Genomic DNA, 18,835 nt, shown 5'->3' on the forward strand with positions numbered 1-18,835 from the left:
CCGAAGACGGAACACGCTGCGTTTATTAGAAGAGCGGAAGCCTCACTTCCGCCCCGCCCACTAGGACGCCGCTCTTTGGGGGGAGGGGAGGAGGTGACAGGCGGGCAGCCAGCATTCCCCAAGTTCCCGTGTCTTTCCCCTGTGGGCTGAACAACACCAACAAAAAACAGTTATACAAGCAATAGAAAGGATGGCGAAAGTTTCCCGAGCCCCAACCAGCCACGCAGTCCGCCGAAACAGTCCAGCCGAAAGCAATTACAGGCGTCAATCTTTTCCTCTTCGGCCCCTCCCAGAACTCGCGTTATTTCCTTTGTTTCCGGCTTTCGACCAATCCGGGAGGCTCCCTAAACCGACCAATCAGGAGGCTCCCAATAGAGCTCCACCAATCATAAGCTGGAGGCGGGAAATTTAAGCGTCCCGGAGGTGGACGGTCTGACTTCATTTTGAAAATTGGGCGTTTCCGGTTTGGGGGGAAAAGCGGTGTTTTTATAATTTTCTTTCGATAGTTTCCCCAGATCCTTTTTTGTTTCGCAGGTAGGTCTGTCCGGAGGGGATGGTTGGGGGAGGGAGAAAGGGGGGAGTGTATGTGTGGGATAGCGTGGGGGCGGGGGAAGGATCCCGTCCGCGCCTCTGCCTCTAGAGAGGGGCAGTTTGGGTCACTCTGGGGAGAAGTGGCTCCGCCTCTGTGTCCCTGGGCTCTGGCCCTGAGGGTTCCTTCGCCCGGGGGTGACGGTTGTAGAGAAAGAGAACTTGAGTAAATTATTATTTAGTCCCTCCATAGTGGATGGAGTCTGCGTGGCGCCTACTGGTGCACAGAAAGCTGCCTCGGCAAGTCTGCAAGCCCTGGGTTCAAGTCTTCTGACACAAACCCACATGCTGGCCTGGTGACCCTGGGCAAATCACTTAACCTCCGGGTGTTCTAAACAATTCTTTAAAGCCATAAACTGCGGAGATGGTGCCGATCACCTTTGCCAGAGGGAGTTTCGTTATCCGGGAGTTCCTTGTACCTTTGGAATCACTAGTTTGGTCCCTATCAAATTTTTGTTGTTCAGTCATTTCAGTCACGTCCGACTCTCCGTGACCCCATTTGGGGTTTTCTTGGCGGAGATACTGGAATGGTTTGCTGTTTTCTTCTCCAGCTTATTTTACAGATGAGGAAACAGAAGCAAACAGGTTTAAGTGACTTGTCCAGGGTCACACTGCTAGTGTCTGAGAGTATTTGAACTCGTCTTACTGTCTTCAGGCCAGGCACGCTGTGCACTACATCCCCTAGCTGCCCTCTATCGAATTAACATTCTAATGGTATTTGCCCAAGTCTAACACTGCGAGGTAACACAGTGGATAGAGGTTGGGTCCTGAAGTCAGGAAGGCTCATCTTCCTAAATTCAGATGTGGTCTCAGGCACTTATAAGCTGTGAGACCCTGGGCAAAACACTTAACTTTGCCTCAGTTCCTCATTCTGTAGAGGGAAATGACAAGCCACTCCAGTATCTTTGCCAAGAAAACAAGTCGTAGAATCATGAAAAGTCTGAGGGACTGAACAACAGCAATTCTAAAGGTGTACAGCATGTGAATTTCATTTTCTCCGTTTCAAAAAAAATCATTAATGAAATTTTTTTATTTTGTTCCTTTTTTGGAATCACTTATTGCTACTTTCTAGCCAAACCCCTCTCCCTTAAAAGGAGAGAAAACTCTCCCTTATGGTATTTGTAGAGTCATTCAAAACGTTTATCAAATACAGCCAATTTTTGTGTTTCGTTCTGCATCTCTAGTCCCATCAACTGTGTGCTAAGTATAGATCCACCTCAGTCTTCTGGATTCATTGCGTTCACTGATCAGAGTTCTTAAGTCTTTAATGATTTCTCTTTACAGTGTTGTCATTATATAAGTAGCTCACTCTCCAGATTCTCTGCATCCTTTTCTCATGTATTAACTGTGTAATAACATTTATAAGAAATGTATTCAGTAATTTTCCAGTTGAGAAGCACCCACTCTGATGTCAGTTCTTTGCTACAATAAAAAGTGGTGCTACAAATATTTTTTAAAATGTGGGTTTGGGTATGAGCCTAGCAGTTGTAACTGTGAGTCAATGACTATGCATAGATAGTGACTTTTAGGGCACACTTCCAAAAGATTGGATCGATTCACAGCTCCACTAGCAGTGTATTAGTGTGCTTATACCCTCCTAGCTCCTTCAGCTCCAATACAGATAAAGCTAGTGCTTGGTTTTAGATAGATGTTATTTACCATGTTGAGGAATGCTGCATTCCTATGCTTTTTAGTGTTTAACATGACAGATTGTAATTTTATTAAAAAGCTTTTTCATCATTTATTGATATAAGAATATGATATTTATTGTTTTTGTTAATGATATTTGTTTATAATTTTCTAATGTTGAACCAACCCTATATTCCTTGTATAAATCTAGTTTGAATTTTTTCCCCTCAAAAATCATTTTATTTATTCATTGATTTTTAAAACCCTCCCCTCCCCAAAAAACCCTATAATCTTTCTAATGAGTAATTACAGCTGAGGAAGTAATCATGCCCATTTGCTAAGACAATGTATGACTCTGTGCCTTAATTCCATTACCTTCTCTATCAGGATTTGTTAATACATGTGGGTAGTATCAGTTCTCTAGAGTCTAAGTTGGATATTGCACTGATTATGGTTCTTAAGTATTTCAAAGTTGTTTTACTTCACAGTCATCAATAAACTGTTCTCCTAGTTCTGCTCACTTGTTCATCATTTCATATAGATTTTACCATTTTCCCTGAAAACAGTTCTTTCTTCCATCACATTCATATACTGTAATTTGTTCCAAACCATTCCCCAATTTATGATTACCCATTTTGTTTCTAATTCTTTGGTACCGGACAAAAAGCTGGTAAAAATATTTTGTCCATAGGATATTTTCCCTCTTCTAACTCTTTGGAATATAGGCCTAACACTGCTGTTGCCAGGTCAAAGAGTATGCATAGTTTAGCAATTTTGGGGACCTACTTCCAAATTGCTTTCCACAATGGCTACTAGGGTGGGGAACCTGTGGTCTTCAAGCCACATATGGCCTTCTGGGTCTTTATGTGCAGCCTTTTGACTGAGTCCCAAGTTTTACAAAACAAATCCATTTATTAAGGGGATTTATTCTGTTAAGGTCTAAGGTTCTCCACCCCTGAACCAATTCACAACTCCATCATTGTGCATGTTTTCTTGCAACCTCTTCAACAGCTGTCATTTTCCTTTTTTCACATCTTTATCAATGAGCACATTGTGAAATAAAACTTCAGGGTTATTTCATGATTTGGAGCATTTTTTTCATGACTGTTGATTGTTTGATGCCTTCCATTGAGAATTGCTTGCTTATATCCTTTGACCATTTATTTTTGGTAAGAGACAGTCATTCCTACATATTTTAATACATTTCTTGGATATATTGGATATCAGAGTTTTATCAGAGAAACTTGTCACAAATGTATTTTTCCCTAGTTAATTATTTTTTCTTAATTTGATTTTATGCAAAAACTTCAATTTCATGTAATAAAAATTGATATTTTCTAAGTTCTTCCCTGTCCATGAACTTTTATAAGGTTACGAAAGTTATCTCTTTGCTTAATTTCCTTGTTGTGTGATATTTTATATCAAGATTCGTGGTCCATTTGGAGCTTCTTGTACTAAATATAAGATCTTGTGAGGTTTGTACTAAACCTAATTTGTCCTAGACTGCTTTCCAGTGTTTGTCAGATAGTGAGTCTTTCCCCCAGTAGTTGCAGTCTTGGGTTTATCAAATGCTGTATTTTCACTGTATTCTTTTACTTCTGTATATTATGGATTTAATCTGTACCATTGAATAATGATAGTGGTCATGTACATCCTTGCATTATCCCTGATTTTACTGGAAGGGCCTATAGTTTTTCTCTATTATATGTAAAGCTGACTATTGGCTTTAGATAGATTACTATTTACATATTAAGGAAAAGGTCATTTACTCCTATGCTTGATGGTTTTTTTTTAATAACAAATACATGTTGAGTTTTATGAAAAAGCTTTTTCTGTATCTACTATAATTACATGGTTTTGATTGTTTTTGTCATTAGTATAGTTAATTATTTACAATTTTGCTTATTGAACCGTTTCCTACTTGGTCATAATGTGTAATCTTTTTCATGTGTTGTTATAACCTTTTTGCTAATGTTTTATTTAAAAATTATGTCAATGATCTTTAAGACTATTGGCCTCTTGTTTTCTTTTGATTTGTTTCTCCCTACTTTAAGTGTCAACACTATATTTGTATCATATAGAAGCAATTTGTTAGTACATTTATTCCTTCTGTTCCTATTTTTTGCACATGGTTTATATAGTATTGGAATTAATTTTTACATGAGTGTTTGAGAATATTCATTGTAAATTCATCTAGTCCTGAGTAAAATTCCTCGCCCTCCCCCTACTTTGAGAGTTCATTTATGGCATATTCAATTTCCTTTTCTGAGATTGGGTTATGCAGTTTTTCTATTTCTCTTAATTGGGGATATTTTCTATGTTTATAGCTGTTTACCTACTTCATTTAAATATTCACTTTGACAGGTTGGCATATAATTGGACAAAACTGTTTGGAAATTATTTCCTTTATATATTGTGATTGCTACTTTTTTTATTTTTGCTGTTGGCAGTTTTTTTTTTTAATCAATTCCTCTTTCCCAACTTCTCTATTACTGTCAAGGATACGAGCACTCTCCCAGTTACCTAGACTCACAAGGTTTCTTTCTTGATTCCTCACTGTCACCCATTCCATACATCCTATCTGTTACCAAGTCTTGTCATTTCTGGCTTCCCATCATCTCCTGTATATGTCCCCATCTCTTAGCTCACACAGCGATGCCATGCTGATATCTAACCTAGATAATTACAGTAGCCAGCTGGTTGTTTTCCCTGCCCCAAGGCCCTCTCTACTCTAGTCAATCCTTTATTCAGTTGCTAAAATGAACTCTGTAAAGCTCAAGTCTGACCATATCATCACCACCACCACCACCCTCCTTCCCCTTCCCCCTCCCTCCACCCTTCCCCACCCTCCCACCCCCATTGTTCAATAAACTCCACTGACTTTTAAATCCCTTCACAACTTGGTCTCTTCTAACCTTTGCAGTCTTCTCAGCCTTTACTCCCCAACATGATGTGTGATACCATCCATAGACTATTTACTGTTCTTCACACACAACACTCCATTTCCCGACTGGGCATTTTCACTGGCTCTCTGTCGTGCTTGGAATGCTTTCCCCTTTTGCTCCCCGGTTTCCTTCAAGACTCAGCTTAAATCTGACCTTCTGTAAAAGGCCTTTTTCTGGTCCCCACCAACACACACATATACCTGTCCCCCCAGATTATCTTCCATATTTTCCATTTATACTGTATATATACACTCACATGCACAGCACACACACACACGCACTACATTTATTTGTATACTGCCTCTCATTGAATATGAGCTTCTTGAGGGCAATGTGTGCTTGTCTTTTTTTTGTATCTCTGACGCTTAGCTTGACACCTGGCATGTAGAAAACACTTGTTGACTGACTGAATCAATCATTGATTTCTATTTGTGCCATTCTGTTTTTCATGGAATCCTCTACTTGGGTAAGATTTTCTGTTTTCTGTTCTAAGCTATTTATTTTCCTTTTCCTTCTCTTTTTCCTCCAAACTCTCATTTTGTTTAATTTCCTTTTATTCTGTTGCTTCATTTCTTCTATGTTTTTTTCTTGTAGCCTTTCTGACAAAAGCCCTTTTTTCCTCTGTGGTTCTGTTTGTCATTATGATGTTACTTTCTTCTTGAACTTCTTCTCTGAACCTATAGTATTTCTTCATTGTTTTTTTTAATATAAATTTATTTATTTTTAGTTTTTAATATTCACTTCCACAAGTTTTTGAGTTCCAAATTTCTCACCCCTCCCCCCACCCCAAGATGGCATGCATTCTGAATACCCCTTCCGCTAGTCTGCCTTCTCTTCTGTCTCTCCCCCATCCCTTCTCTTTTCCCCTTCCCCTTCTATTTTCCTGTAGAGCAGGATAGACTTCTGTACCCCATTTCCTGTATTTCTTATTTCCCAGTTGCATGTGAAAACATTTTTTTTAAAACATGTGTTTTTAAAACTTTGAGTTCCAAATTTTCTCCCTTCCTCCCTCCCCACCCACCCTCATTGAAAAGGCAAGCAACTCAATATAGGTTGTACATGTGCAGTTATGCAAAACACTTCCTTAGTAGACATGTTGTGAAAAACTAACTCTTTTTCCCTTAATCCTATCCTGCCCTCCCATTTATTCTATTCTTTCTTTTGACCTGTCCCTCCTCAGAAGTATTTGCTTCTGATTACCCTCTTTCCCAATCTGCCCTCCTCTCTATCACCCCCCTGCTCTCTTGTCCCCTTTCTCCCCCTATTTTCCTGTACGGTAAGACAGATTTCCATACCCAATTGAATGTGTATGTTATTCTCTCCTTAAGCCAAATCCTATGAGAATAAGATTCCCTCATTCCCTCTCACCTTCCCCTGTTTCCCCTTCACTGTGAGAGACTTTTCTTTTCTGTTTTTTTTGTGTGAGATAATTTACCCCATTCTACCTCTTCCTTTCTTTTCTTTCTCTCATCCCTAAATTTTATTCTCCAGATATGACCCCTTGATCTTCAACTCACCCTGTGCCCTCTGTCTATCTATCTATATATACATACATACATTTTTTTTCCTTCAACTACCCTAATACTGACAAAGTTCTCATGAGTTACAAATATCATCTTTCCATGCAGGAATGTAAACAGTTCAATCTTAATAAGTCTCTTATGATTTCTCTTTCCTGTTTACCTCTTTATGTTCCACTGGAGTCCTGTATTTGAAAGTCAAATTTTCTATTCAGCTCTGGTCTTTTCATCAGGAATGCTTGAAAGTCCTCTATTTCACTGAATGACCATTTTTCCCCTGAAGGATTATACTCAGTTTTGCTGGGTAGGTGATTCTTGGTTGTAATCCTATCTCCTTTGCCCTCCAGAATATTATATTCCATGCCCTGCAGTCCTTTAATGTAGAAGCTGCTAAATCTTGTGTTATCCTGATTGTGTTTCCACAGTACTTGAATTGTTTCCTTCTGGCAGCTTGTAATATTTTCTCCTTGACCTGGGAACTCTGGAATTTGGCTACAATATTCCTAGGAGTTTTCCTTTGGGGATCTCTTTCAGGAGGAGATCTGTGGATTCTTTCAATTTCTATTTTGCCCTCTGGTTCTACTATATCAGGGCAGTTTTCCTTGATAATTTCTTGAAAGATGATGTCTAGGCTCTTTTTTTGATCATGGCTTTCAGATAGTCCAATAATTTTTAAATTCTCTCTCCTGGATCTATTTTCCAGGTCAGTTGTTTTTCCAATGAGATATTTCACATTGTTTTCTAATTTTTCATTCTTTTGGATTTGTTTTACAGTGTCTTGATTTCTCATAAAGTCACTGTCTTCCAATTGCTCTATTCTAATTTTTAAGGAAGTATTTTCTTCAGTAATCTTTTGGACTTCCTTTTCCATTTGGCCAATTTTTCTTTTTAGGGCATTTTTCTCCTCATTGGCTTTTTGGACCTCTTTTGCCATTTGGGTTAGGCTATTTTTTAAGGTGTTATTTTCTTCAGTATTTTTTTGGGTCTCCTTTAGCAAGCTGTTGACTTGTTTTTCATGATTTTCTTGCATCACTCTCATTTCTCTTCCCAGTTTTTCTTCTACTTCGCTTACTTGCTTCTCAAAATCCCTTTTGAGCTCTTGCAAGGCCTGGGACTGATTCATATTTTTCTTGGAGGCTTTGGATGTAGGAGCTTTGACTTTGTTGTCTTCTTCTGGTTGTATATTTTGATCTTCTTTGTCACCAAAGTGAGATAATATAGTCTGACTCTTTTTGCACTGCTTGCTCATGATCCCAGCCAATTACTTTAATTTTAAAGTCTTTGTTAAGGTAAGAGTCTGCTTCCAATGTGGAGAGTGTACTGTCCCAAGCTCCAGGGGTTTGTGTAGCTGTTTTCAGAGATACTTGTAGGGACCTGTAAATTTTCAGTTCTTCCAAGGTGGTATGATAAGGGGCGATGTGTTTACTCCTTTTCTGGCCTATGACCACAGGTATTCCTTTCTGTCCCGTAACTGTGAGGAGGGGTTCCTCTCCACAGCCACTACAAGCTCCACCCCTCCAGCGCTCCTCCTCACCCCAGCACTGGCAAAGAGATCCCTGCAATCTCTCTCTGATCAGCCACTGGATTCCCCCTCAGTCTGTGGGCCGGAAGCTCGGGGAAGCAGCTGCCTCCCACCCCAGGGCCAGGCTCTTGGGGAATGGAGCTGAGACCCCGCCTTCCTCTCTGACCACCGACAGAAACAGACTTTTCCCACTGACCTTCTAAGTTGTGTTTGGTATTAGTGGATTGAGGAGTCTGGAAACCTCCACAGCTCCCTGCGATTCAGTCCTCTGAGGCCTGCTCCAGGTTTGCTACGGCCTGCACGCCCACGCTGCTCTGTGCTCCCAGCCAGGCATACACCTTTCTGATCAATCATCCAGGTTGTCTTGAGCTGGAGATTTGTTTCACTCTGTCTTTTTGTGGGTTCTGCTGCTTCAGAATTTGTTTAGAGCCATTTTTTATGAGTATTTGAAGGGGTTTGGGGGAGAGCTCAAGCAAGTCACTGCTTTCACCTCTTCATTGTTTTTTATGATTTCTTCTGTTTACTCATTTTCAGCCTCGGTTTTTGTTTTAGGATTTTGCATTTAGGCTTGTTTACTTGGTAGTGGGGATCTAGATGGGGTGATCTAAATGGCATTAGGCCCCAACCTTAACCTCAGCCACATTTCTGCCTCATTCTCCCAGTAATCCACTATGGGTTCTAGCCTTGGCCAAACTCTGTCTTCTTGCATGAACCTCAGTGGGGATTTTGTGTGCTCCTTGGCAGGTCCTAATGGGATGCTATAGGCAGTGCTAGTCTCAGGCCTCCTACATAGCTCATGTGCTAAAATGATCTTTTCTGTTACAGTGGTTCCCAATGGCCTGAGTCATATTTCTCTGTGGTCTACAGGGGTTGGTTCTGTCCTCAGCTTTTGTTTTGAATGTCCAGGGTCTGGATCTTGTTTCAAGTTCTCAATTAGTAGAGCTTACAATGGCTTGCAGGGCCCTTGGCTTCTGGCTGATTTATCTATGTTAACTTCCTTGGCAGGAACCCTCATACTTACTCTGCCTTCCAGTTTACCTACAATAATGCTACTTTCCATGTTGAGACTTCTCTACCTACCTCCACAAATTTGTGGCCATTTTTTGTGTAGTTCTGGATTGAATGGAAGTACATGCTTTCATAATTCTTCATATTTCTCATTTGTCTTTTGGAAATTGTTTTCATATTTTGCTGGAATTTGTGTGGCAGAACTGGGCTTTTCCATATTGGCCAGAAGTCTAGTCACTTTATTTTAACACTTTCTGGCCCTAATGAGAGGTGGAGCCAAAATGGTGGAGTGGTAGGAAATATAATGAGTTCCCTGCAAAAAAAAAACTCTTCCAAGCAGACCTATAAAATTCACTAGACCAGATCTTGATCGATAAATTCAAGGAAAAAAATAACACTTAGCCATTTTTGCGGCTCCATAGGGAAGCAAACAGAGGTCTATGAATACTGGGGACTGGGTCTAGCCAGAGGCACACAGTGTGGAGCATTCCAGAATAGGAGAGGCTATATACCAGGCAAGAAGAGGTCCCAGATCCAGCATAGAAAGACTTAAGCTTGTGTTGAGTGAGGAACGGGTGCCAACGGACAATTCTGTCGCTAACCAGGAATCCCCGATCAATGGGGCATCTGCAGTTCTCTCCCTCAGTGGCAGTAGAGCTTTCCAGCTGGCTAACAGTGGTAGAGTCTGACAACAGTCTACTGGAACTCAAAGCAGGAAAGCTCAAAGGCCTGTTGATCAAAACTAAACCCATTTTAGGAACTTGCAAAGCTCAAACCAGGGGCAGCAAATAATTTTTCCTCTAGATCAGACCATACAGAGAGCACTGAAAGCTTGAAGGTCCCCAAATTGAACTGTTCTTAAGATCCTAGAATAACATGGCACTCAGTACTCCCAGGAAGGCAACATCAGGACCAGCGCATACATTCCTTCCAGAATTGTACAGTGTCTGTCCTCAACATAGAGTCCAAAGTCAAGAAACAAGCTGGAAGAATTAGCAAACAAAAAAAAGAATCCTACCATTAAAAAAAAAAAGGCTATTATAGTGTCAGGGACACTCAAGACACAAATCCATATGAATCAATACAAAACCTGAAAGAAAAACACAGCTTGGGCATAAATTCACTGAGAAATGACAGAAGAGATCAAGCAAGAGTTTAAAAGAAAGTTTAAAATATTTTTTATAAGTGAAATGAGAGAAATAGAGAAAAATGAAAAAGAAATGAGTGCTAAAGAAAAAGAAATGGAAAAGGAATTTACAGCTTGATATAAGAGGTGTGAAGCCTTGCTCAAGCAACAAACTCCCAGAAAATTAGAATGGACCAAAGCTAATAACTACATGAGACAACAAGAAATAAAAAGACAAAGTCAGAAGACTGAAAAAATTGGAGAAAATGTAAGGTATCTCATAACAAAAGCAACTAATGCGCAAAAACAGATTGAGGAAAATATAATGTAAGAATCATTGGACTACTTGAAAGTTATGATTAAAAAAGAGCCTAGACATCAAGAAATCAAAAGAAAACTGCCCAGACCTCTTAGAACTAGAGGACAGAGTGAAAGTAGGAAGAGTCCACCAGTAATCTTATGAATGAAACCCCAAAATGAAAACTCCCATGAATGTTATGGCCAAAACCCAGACAGTTCTGGTCTGGATATTGCTAGTAGCTACAAAGAATTTAAATTAACTGAGGATCTAGTCAGTATCACACATGACTTAGCAGCCACCACTATAAAAGTAGAAGTTGCACTATGATGTTCCAGGAGGCAAAGGATATATAGGCTTACAACCAAGAATAATTTATCCAGAAAAACTAGATATAATCCTGCAGCAAGAAAAAAAGTGGACCTTTAATGAAAACAGAGGACTTCCAAGTATTTTTGATGAAAAAACTAGAGCTCCATGGAAACTTTGAAGAGAAACATAAAAAGGTAAACATGAGCAAATTTAAGGAACTAAAGAAGGCTAAACTTATTCTAGAAGATGGTTATGTATGTTCACTCTGAACTTTATCATCTTCAGGGGTTATAGGGAATCTAATTATACAGAAAGCCTAAGAGTGATTCTATTATGTCTTGATGTTCTTAAGAATGAAAAGAAAGGGGAATACATTGGAGGGGAGAGGAAGGCTTAGAGGGTATTGTTTCACATAACAGGTATGCAAGTTAGAGAGGTAGAAGCAGCTGAACTAATCAAGAAGGAAGAATAAGTACACAGAGCTGGATCCAGATATACATTTCACTTAACAGGGAAATACAGGGGAAAGGTGGCCGGGGAGGGAGGTGGTGAAAGGAGAAGGGGAAATTACAATGAGAGTAGATTAAGGTGGGGATAAGTCCTAAGAAAAAGAAACTCTAACGATGTACCAAAAAAACCCCATATAGCTCTTTTTGTGGTATTAAAGAATTAGAAACTGATGGGGATATTCATCAAGAATGACTGAGCAAATTATGGTCTATAAATGTGGTGGATTACTATTGTGCCATAAGAAATGGTGAAGGGAATGATTTCAGAGAAACCTGGGCAGTCTTGTATGAGCTGATGTTGACTTAATTGGACAGAACCAGAAGAACAGTTTATACAGTGCCAACAATGTTGTAAAGACAAACAACTTTGAAAAACTTAGGAACTTTGATCAGTGAAATGACAACCATGATTCCAGAGGACTCAGGATGAAACATGCTGCCTACCTTCTGATAGAAAAGCAAAAGACAGTGCAAAATGAGACATGTTTCCAACAAGAAAATTTGTTTTGCTCTACTATATATATTTTGTAACATGGGTTTAGCTTTTCTTTTTCAGTAGAGGGGAGGGAGGAAAGAGGTCATAGCATGGCTCATTGGATGGTTTTTGATGTAATTCTACTTTAAATCTTCTGCAAGTAAGTTCCAGAGAACTTATTTATGTATGTATAGAAACTTGGGCTTTCATATTTATTAACCTCATATTTTTCTGTGGCCCAAAAGATGCCAATACAAGCAATTTTTTAAGCAGTAAATATTTATTACTTGGTGAAGCTAATTTTGTAATGTCTGGGAACCATGCTAAGAAAAAGACCCCAACACAGATAGTATGCATATAAAGATTAAATTCACAGAAACACAGTTGAATGATTGTTTTTTTATACAACTGGCTTTCCTTTTGCTTCATATACATGAGATATTCGCCTGCCTAGTCAAGGAAAGCCTAGGCACCTAAACTGGAAGAGACTTAGTGCCAGGGAAAGAAGGACAAGGGATGTGTGTGTGTGTGTGTGTGGTGTGTGTGTGTGTGTGTGTGTGTGTGCGTGTGTGGGCGCGCACGTGCACTTTAAGAATTTTTTTTTTTGAATTATCAGTGGTTTGTTACTAGGCATGAATAATAGTGATTTGTAATTCAGAAGTTGATAACCTTGATGGGGCACCAATATTCTGTGGAAAGATACTGGACCTTTTGGAAAAGCACAAAAAAGACAGCTCATTTGGCATTTCCTGAACCATAGATACCAAAAGCCTTGGTGATCAACTGCCCCTTTCTCTCCCTTATCTAGCTACTTTCTTCCTTTCCCATTTTCTCAAACCTGAACAAATTTTTAAAAAAACAAAACTTTAGAAATAAAATTTGTCCCCAGTATTGATTTGTTACTACATATTTTTTTAGCAGTGATACCAATGTACAAAGGAGTTTTAAGTAAAGATAAACTATACTGTCATTTGGGATGTACCAAAAATATTGGGTGCTAATAACTCCTTGAGTAACATAAGATTATAGACCACAAAATTTAGATCTCAGTAATTTCTTTTTTGTATTTGTCCAGGAATAAGCAGGATTGTTTTTGGAATAAGATGGCATCTTCATCAATTCCTATTCGCTACAGAAGGGATACAAGCATAGAAATGATAAGAACCAAAGTTGCTCGCCGAAAATCAATTACGTGGAAGGAAAACAGATATAAGAAATATGAACAGAATAGACACTTTGGCTTAATAGATGTCAATACCACATCCTTAGAAGAGAGAAATCTTCCTCCACTAGATGAGACTGTTGAAAACATTCTGGAAAAGGACACTGTCAAGCCAAGTGAGTATAGCTTATTGTAGCTGGAAAATCATTGGAAAACTTCTTAAGAAATTGAGCCAAAGGGTAATCACATGTGGAGAAGGTAGAGCTTCAGAGCAAACACTTTGGGTGAAAGGTTTTTAAATATGGATGTTGTAAAAAAAAAGTAACAATAGCCACTTACACAATAGCCTTACAGGAATTCAATTCAACAAATGTTTATTAACCACCCACTAGATGTTAGAGATATAAAGATATTAAAAAATTATGCAGATGGAGGACTTGGCGCCTGATAGGATGTTCAAGAGATGGAAGAGTCAATAATTTACTTTGAATTTTGGTGACTGGGAGGATAGTGGTGCCGTCAATATGAATGAAGAATTGGGGTTCTTTGGAAGGGAAAGTGATGATGAATTCCATTTGGGATGTGTTAAATATGTAGAACATTTCTGTAGAGATGGCCAGGTAATTGAAGATGCAGTACTAATTAATGTATGTAATCGTGGAGTTTGGTTAAGAAAGAAGTGTTGCAAATATGAATTTGAGTCATTAACATTGAAGTGACATTTGATGCCATGAGCCAGAATCAATTCACCAGTGCAAAAGGGTTTGTGTGCGTGTGTAATTATATGTAATTCACTGAAAGTATGTATAATACACACAGAAATACATTTAAAGAGAACAGAGGGCCAAGGACGAAGACTTGGAGAATGTTACAGTTAGGGACCAAGAAGAAGAAGAGAGGGAATGTAGAAGGGAATCAAAGATAAAATGGAATTGAGGGACCTTCATTTCAGGAAAGTCAAGGGAAGAGGTCATGTCAAGAACAAGGCTATTCATCGGTGTCTGATAAGGAACTGAGAAAAGACCACACTGCATTTGGAAACGATGAGGCTACTTAAGGTATTTAAGGATGTGTTTTCAGTAAAATCACAAGGTCAAGAAGCCAAATTGCAGTTTGTTAGATGGTGATCGTAAAGGATTTTTAGAAATATCAATAAAACATTGACTTTTTTTCTTACTTGAGAGGACAGTAGAATGGGGAATGGATGGAGAATGTAAAAAGTTAGGAATAACCTTTCTGAAAGTGTGCAGGGAGGAATCATTTGATGCATAGCTGGACAACTGGTCTTATACCAAGTCATGGTGGCTGATTTCACTGGGGCTAGACAATCCTTTTAAGTATCTCACATGTTGTATTGCTTCTTTTGCCTTAAGAGTTAACTGTCAATAGTATACGCCAGATGCTGAGTAATCAGCGAAAGGAGATGCTTCAGCAGTATAAAGAGAAAAAGCTGCTTCAAAAAATGAAAGAGCAGCGAGAGAAAGTCAAAGGAGGGGTATTTAAAGTTGGGCTTTACAAACCTGACCCACCGCAGTTTCTTAGACCTCCTCCAGGACAGAAGACAGTGAAACCTGAACCAAAGAAGGTAAACTGACATCTTAAATGGACAAAAATGAGCTAACTGGAATCTTTGTAAAAGTTTAAAAAATAATGTAATAATAATACCTAACATTAATATAGTACCTTAAGGTTTGAAAAATGCTTTACAAATATCATCTCATTTCATCCTCACAGCAACCCGTGGGAGGTAGGGGCTATTATTATCCCCGTTTTACAGATGAGAAAATTAAAGCAAATAGAATTTAGGTTACTTGCCTAGAGTAACATAGTAAGCTAGTAAGTGTCTGAAGCTGGATTTGAACTCAGGTTTTGCTAACTCCAGGTCCAGTGCTCTATCTCCTGACGCTGAGCTACCTCTTAATGGTCACAAATGATATGTGCATACTAACTTAATGAATTAAGAGGCTGATAGGAAGTTTCTATTCTAAGATAACTTTATTTCTACAAGGGATATAGTTAAGAAATGAGATTTTTAGAGACATAAAAAAATAGGTCAGAGGCACTAGAAGTATCAGAATTTACAATTAAAAAGCCTAAAATGTTAGGGGCAGCTAGGTGGTGCAGTGGATAGAGCTCCAGCCTTGGAGTCAGGAGGACCTGAGTTCAAATTCTGCCTCAGACACACGTCACTTACTAGCTGTGTGACCCTGGGCAAGTCACTTAACCCCAATTGTCTCATCAAAAAAAAAAGAAGAAAAAAAGCCTAAAATGCAGGTAGAAATAAAGAATTAGCCAAAAAATAATGTTGAATCGGCTGTAGTAGTGTTTGTAGGTAAAATCTGGATAACGTTCTAGAAGGCAAAAATAAACCCACTTAGCCACTGTAAATTTTAATTCATTGTTTCAAGACTTTCAAAAAGCATTGACACATTTCTTTGCCAAAGAATATTACTATTTATTTCTATGAATCAGCATGTAAGTTTGTGTCTATGGAAATGTTTTATAATAGCTGTTGTTTGGGTAGGTGATACCTAATACAGATACGTAGGCATTTTAAGCTGAGTGGAGGTTAATGAGTTCTCTCTGCTTATTCTTTTGTTCATTAGAAAGGATTTGGAAATGAAAATATGCAATTAGTATCTGTTTTCAGATAATACTAAGCTCATCTAGATATTGAAATGCCAAACTTGTGGGCATAAACTGCAAGAAGACCTCACAAAGCTATTTGATAAAGGCAGAAAAGTATCAGATTAACTTTTGTATATAAAAAATAACACATTTTTAGAGAGTAATCCTTCTAAACTAATGAGCTATGAGTTATATTCTTGGAGTCCTTGTGGACTGTTTTGTGGAAACTTCAACCCTTCAACTATGACTTCACATAGGACATAGTAAGCTCTAAAGAACCTTACTAGTCTAGGCTTCTGCTAAAACAGTAGAATCAAGCATTTAAATTAATCAATAGGTTAATTAGATTAGTTCCATAATGAATTTCAGGGCATGTCCAAGTAGATCACTAATCTTTTGAGGTTAATTTTATGTAAGCAACCACATATTTTCTACAAAATACCCTTCTCTGCCAACATAAGAGACAGAATAGTATATTGAGACCATTGAGCCTATTCAGTAAGGCACACTATCATATTTCCAGTGTTATGACGGTAAACTCCCTAAACAAATAACAGTAATAATGCTATAGATGGTGTTTGATTTTTTAAGCATTATGTAAAATTCACTTAATTTATGATTCAAGTAAGTTGGAGCCATGCCAATTTGTGAATTTAATTTACCCTTTTCAAGCTAATTGATAATGATGTCAGAGTACTTGAATTACTTTCTGCTTTTAAATACATTAAAATCAATGTAAGAGTTGTGATATTATTCAGCACATTGTCTTTTTGTGTAGACTAAAATAATTGTTGGCCTCATCATTCCCCATTACTAGAACTATTTCCTGTTATGCTCGCCCCCTACACACTTTTACTCTGTAAACTCCTAAGTCTTCAGCTTGCCAGTAGCACCTACAATCATTACTTAAAACCACTGGAGTCAGAAATAGGTTTCCCAGAGAACATCTCCCCACCTGGGCTGCTAATCTTTTAAACAAATAGAAACAAATAAGCAAAGCAAAAACTACTTTGCTTGATTAGCAGTAGTTTTCCCCTGGGAAAATGAAATGCTTCCAGAAAGTCTTTTGGGTTAAAGTTACTAGGAATTATTATGACAACAAAATTTAGCTTTCAGGGGAGAGTTCAGTGGAGTTGGGCATAAGGGGAGTGGAATTCAAGTTTTTTTTGCTACTCTGTTAGGTAGGATAATACCAGTTTTGTAATTTGCTTGAATTGGGTGTTTGATCCAAGAAAGCCTCAGCGATATAGAATTTGTCAAACTTAGGTTTGTTTTTAACATGCTTACATTTACATAGTGATCAAGTTTCTCATCTTTGAGTGACAAGGAAAAGTGGAGGTTAAAACAGTTACACTAACCCCTTTCCCCAGATGGAGTATTTGAAGGACTGACATGGGGAAGCAGAATTAGTAGACATGTTCTACCTGGTCCCAGAGAACAGAAGTAGGAACAGTAAATGGAAGTTGCAAATAGGTAAATTTAGGGTTGATTTAAGGAAAGAATTAATAATTAGAATCATTCAAGATAGTTGAATGGGCTTCCTCAGGAAATAGTGGGTTTTCCCCCTTCCCTGGACATCTTTAGGCTAAAGTTAGCTAGCCATGCTATAGAAAGGATACTGTTTAGTTAGACATTAGTTTAGATGGCTTCTAAAGTTCACTCCAATTCTGAGGTTCTCTGATTCTGAGTGACATGACCAGTAAGACCATACCTTAGAATTATTTGAAATAATTCCTTCAACAAATATTTTAAGAAATAAGATGTAATCTGTGAATCTCCATTTAAAAACTTGGTTTTTAAAACCCTACAAATAAATGAAACACTACAGTAAAGCTGCTCAACTTCTGGGGAATTCCTTATTCAGGAAAGCAAAAACCTAAGTAGATGGGGAGAATCTCTTTTGCTCTCAATTTCATTGAAAAGATGGAGCTGTTTATTTAAAAAATATATAGATAGATAGATAGATATTGATAGATAGATTAGATAGATAGATAGATAGAAAGGGCCCATAAGTACATCACTTAGATTTTTTTCTCTAAATTCTTTTACTTATTTTATTTACTCTAGGCTACTCAGACCTCTGTACGGATCACAAGGTCCAAGGCTAAAGACCAAATGAATCAGCCAAAGGTATTTTAATCAGTTTATGAAGTCTCTTTATTGTCTTTTCAAAGAATCAGTAGTAAATTTTCTGGTTTTTGCACACCTGTAGATATTTACCATCTGTGAAGTAATGTTAATTGTGTAAAATTTTTAGACCAATTAGCCCTTCCAGTGCTTTAATAAGGAACATTTGATCATTGCATATTGCTGTACTAGTGACAAGTATTTGCAAAAAGATCACCATGAAAATAATGGTAGCTTTTATACCAACAGAACTAACTACATTTTAACAAAGACTTGATATTGATATGGGAGTTATCCCTGAGTTAGCTATCTTTGTACATTCTAAGCATCAACTTTTCAAAACTGATAAGAACAAGATAAGAATTGGTTTTTAAAAAAGAAAAATGAGAAAAAGATGAATGAATGGAAAGGTACTTATTAAGCTCTTACTATATGTAAATTCTATGCTAAGCAATGAGATTGCAAAGAGAAAAGCAAGTATTATTTAATAGTGAGTCTCAGTTAACTGAAAGGTGTTGAGAGATCTCATTGCGCTCATTGTTGATTTCGAAAAAGTATTTCATTCCATAGAACAAAACTGCCTTAGAAGCTGTTATGGCAAGGTGTCTTGAATTTCTACATCAAGATCATTCTCAATTCCTTGGAAGTCCTAACAGAAATCACCCTATTCCGTGACCCTCTAAGAATACATTAGGTGAGGAATAATGTGATGGAGGCAATCCAGGACAGAGTTTGGGTCAAGAAGACATTCCATGCGACTCATGATGAAAAAATGCTTTCTACCTCCAGAGAGAGAACTGATGCTGAGATGAACTGATGAACTTTGAGTGCAAATTGAAGTATAATTTTCTCACTTTATTTTTCTTACTTTAAAAAAATATGGCTAATATGAAAATGTTTTGTATGATTTCACATGTATGATTGATAAATTGCTTGTTTCAGGGTGGGGGAGGGAGGGAGAGAATTTGGAACTCAAAAAAATTTTT

The 18,835-nt window shown here is 38.0% G+C and overlaps 1 protein-coding gene across 4 annotated transcripts in view; it reads left to right on the forward strand.

Annotated features, from left to right (window-relative positions):
* The first annotated feature begins 82 nt into the window (after positions 1 to 82).
* Positions 83 to 18,835, forward strand: part of DLGAP5 (DLG associated protein 5) — a 44,450-nt gene continuing 25,697 nt past the window's right edge. For 2 of the 4 annotated variants that reach the window (XM_020991150.2, XM_078150368.1), the window contains exons 1-4: positions 85 to 534; positions 13,008 to 13,270; positions 14,468 to 14,679; positions 17,790 to 17,852. In XM_020991150.2, coding sequence (XP_020846809.1) covers positions 13,036 to 13,270; positions 14,468 to 14,679; positions 17,790 to 17,852 — 510 coding nt within the window. In that variant the 5' untranslated portion in view covers positions 85 to 534; positions 13,008 to 13,035. Of the gene's footprint in view, positions 535 to 13,007; positions 13,271 to 14,467; positions 14,680 to 17,789; positions 17,853 to 18,835 lie in introns of all 4 variants that reach the window. The other 2 variants (XM_078150369.1, XM_078150367.1) reach the window with 2 other exon arrangements.

This window comes from Phascolarctos cinereus, unplaced genomic scaffold (genome assembly GCF_003287225.1).
Source record: "Phascolarctos cinereus isolate Bilbo 61053 unplaced genomic scaffold, phaCin_HiC Scaffold_2;HRSCAF=192, whole genome shotgun sequence".
Lineage (NCBI taxonomy): Eukaryota > Metazoa > Chordata > Mammalia > Diprotodontia > Phascolarctidae > Phascolarctos > Phascolarctos cinereus.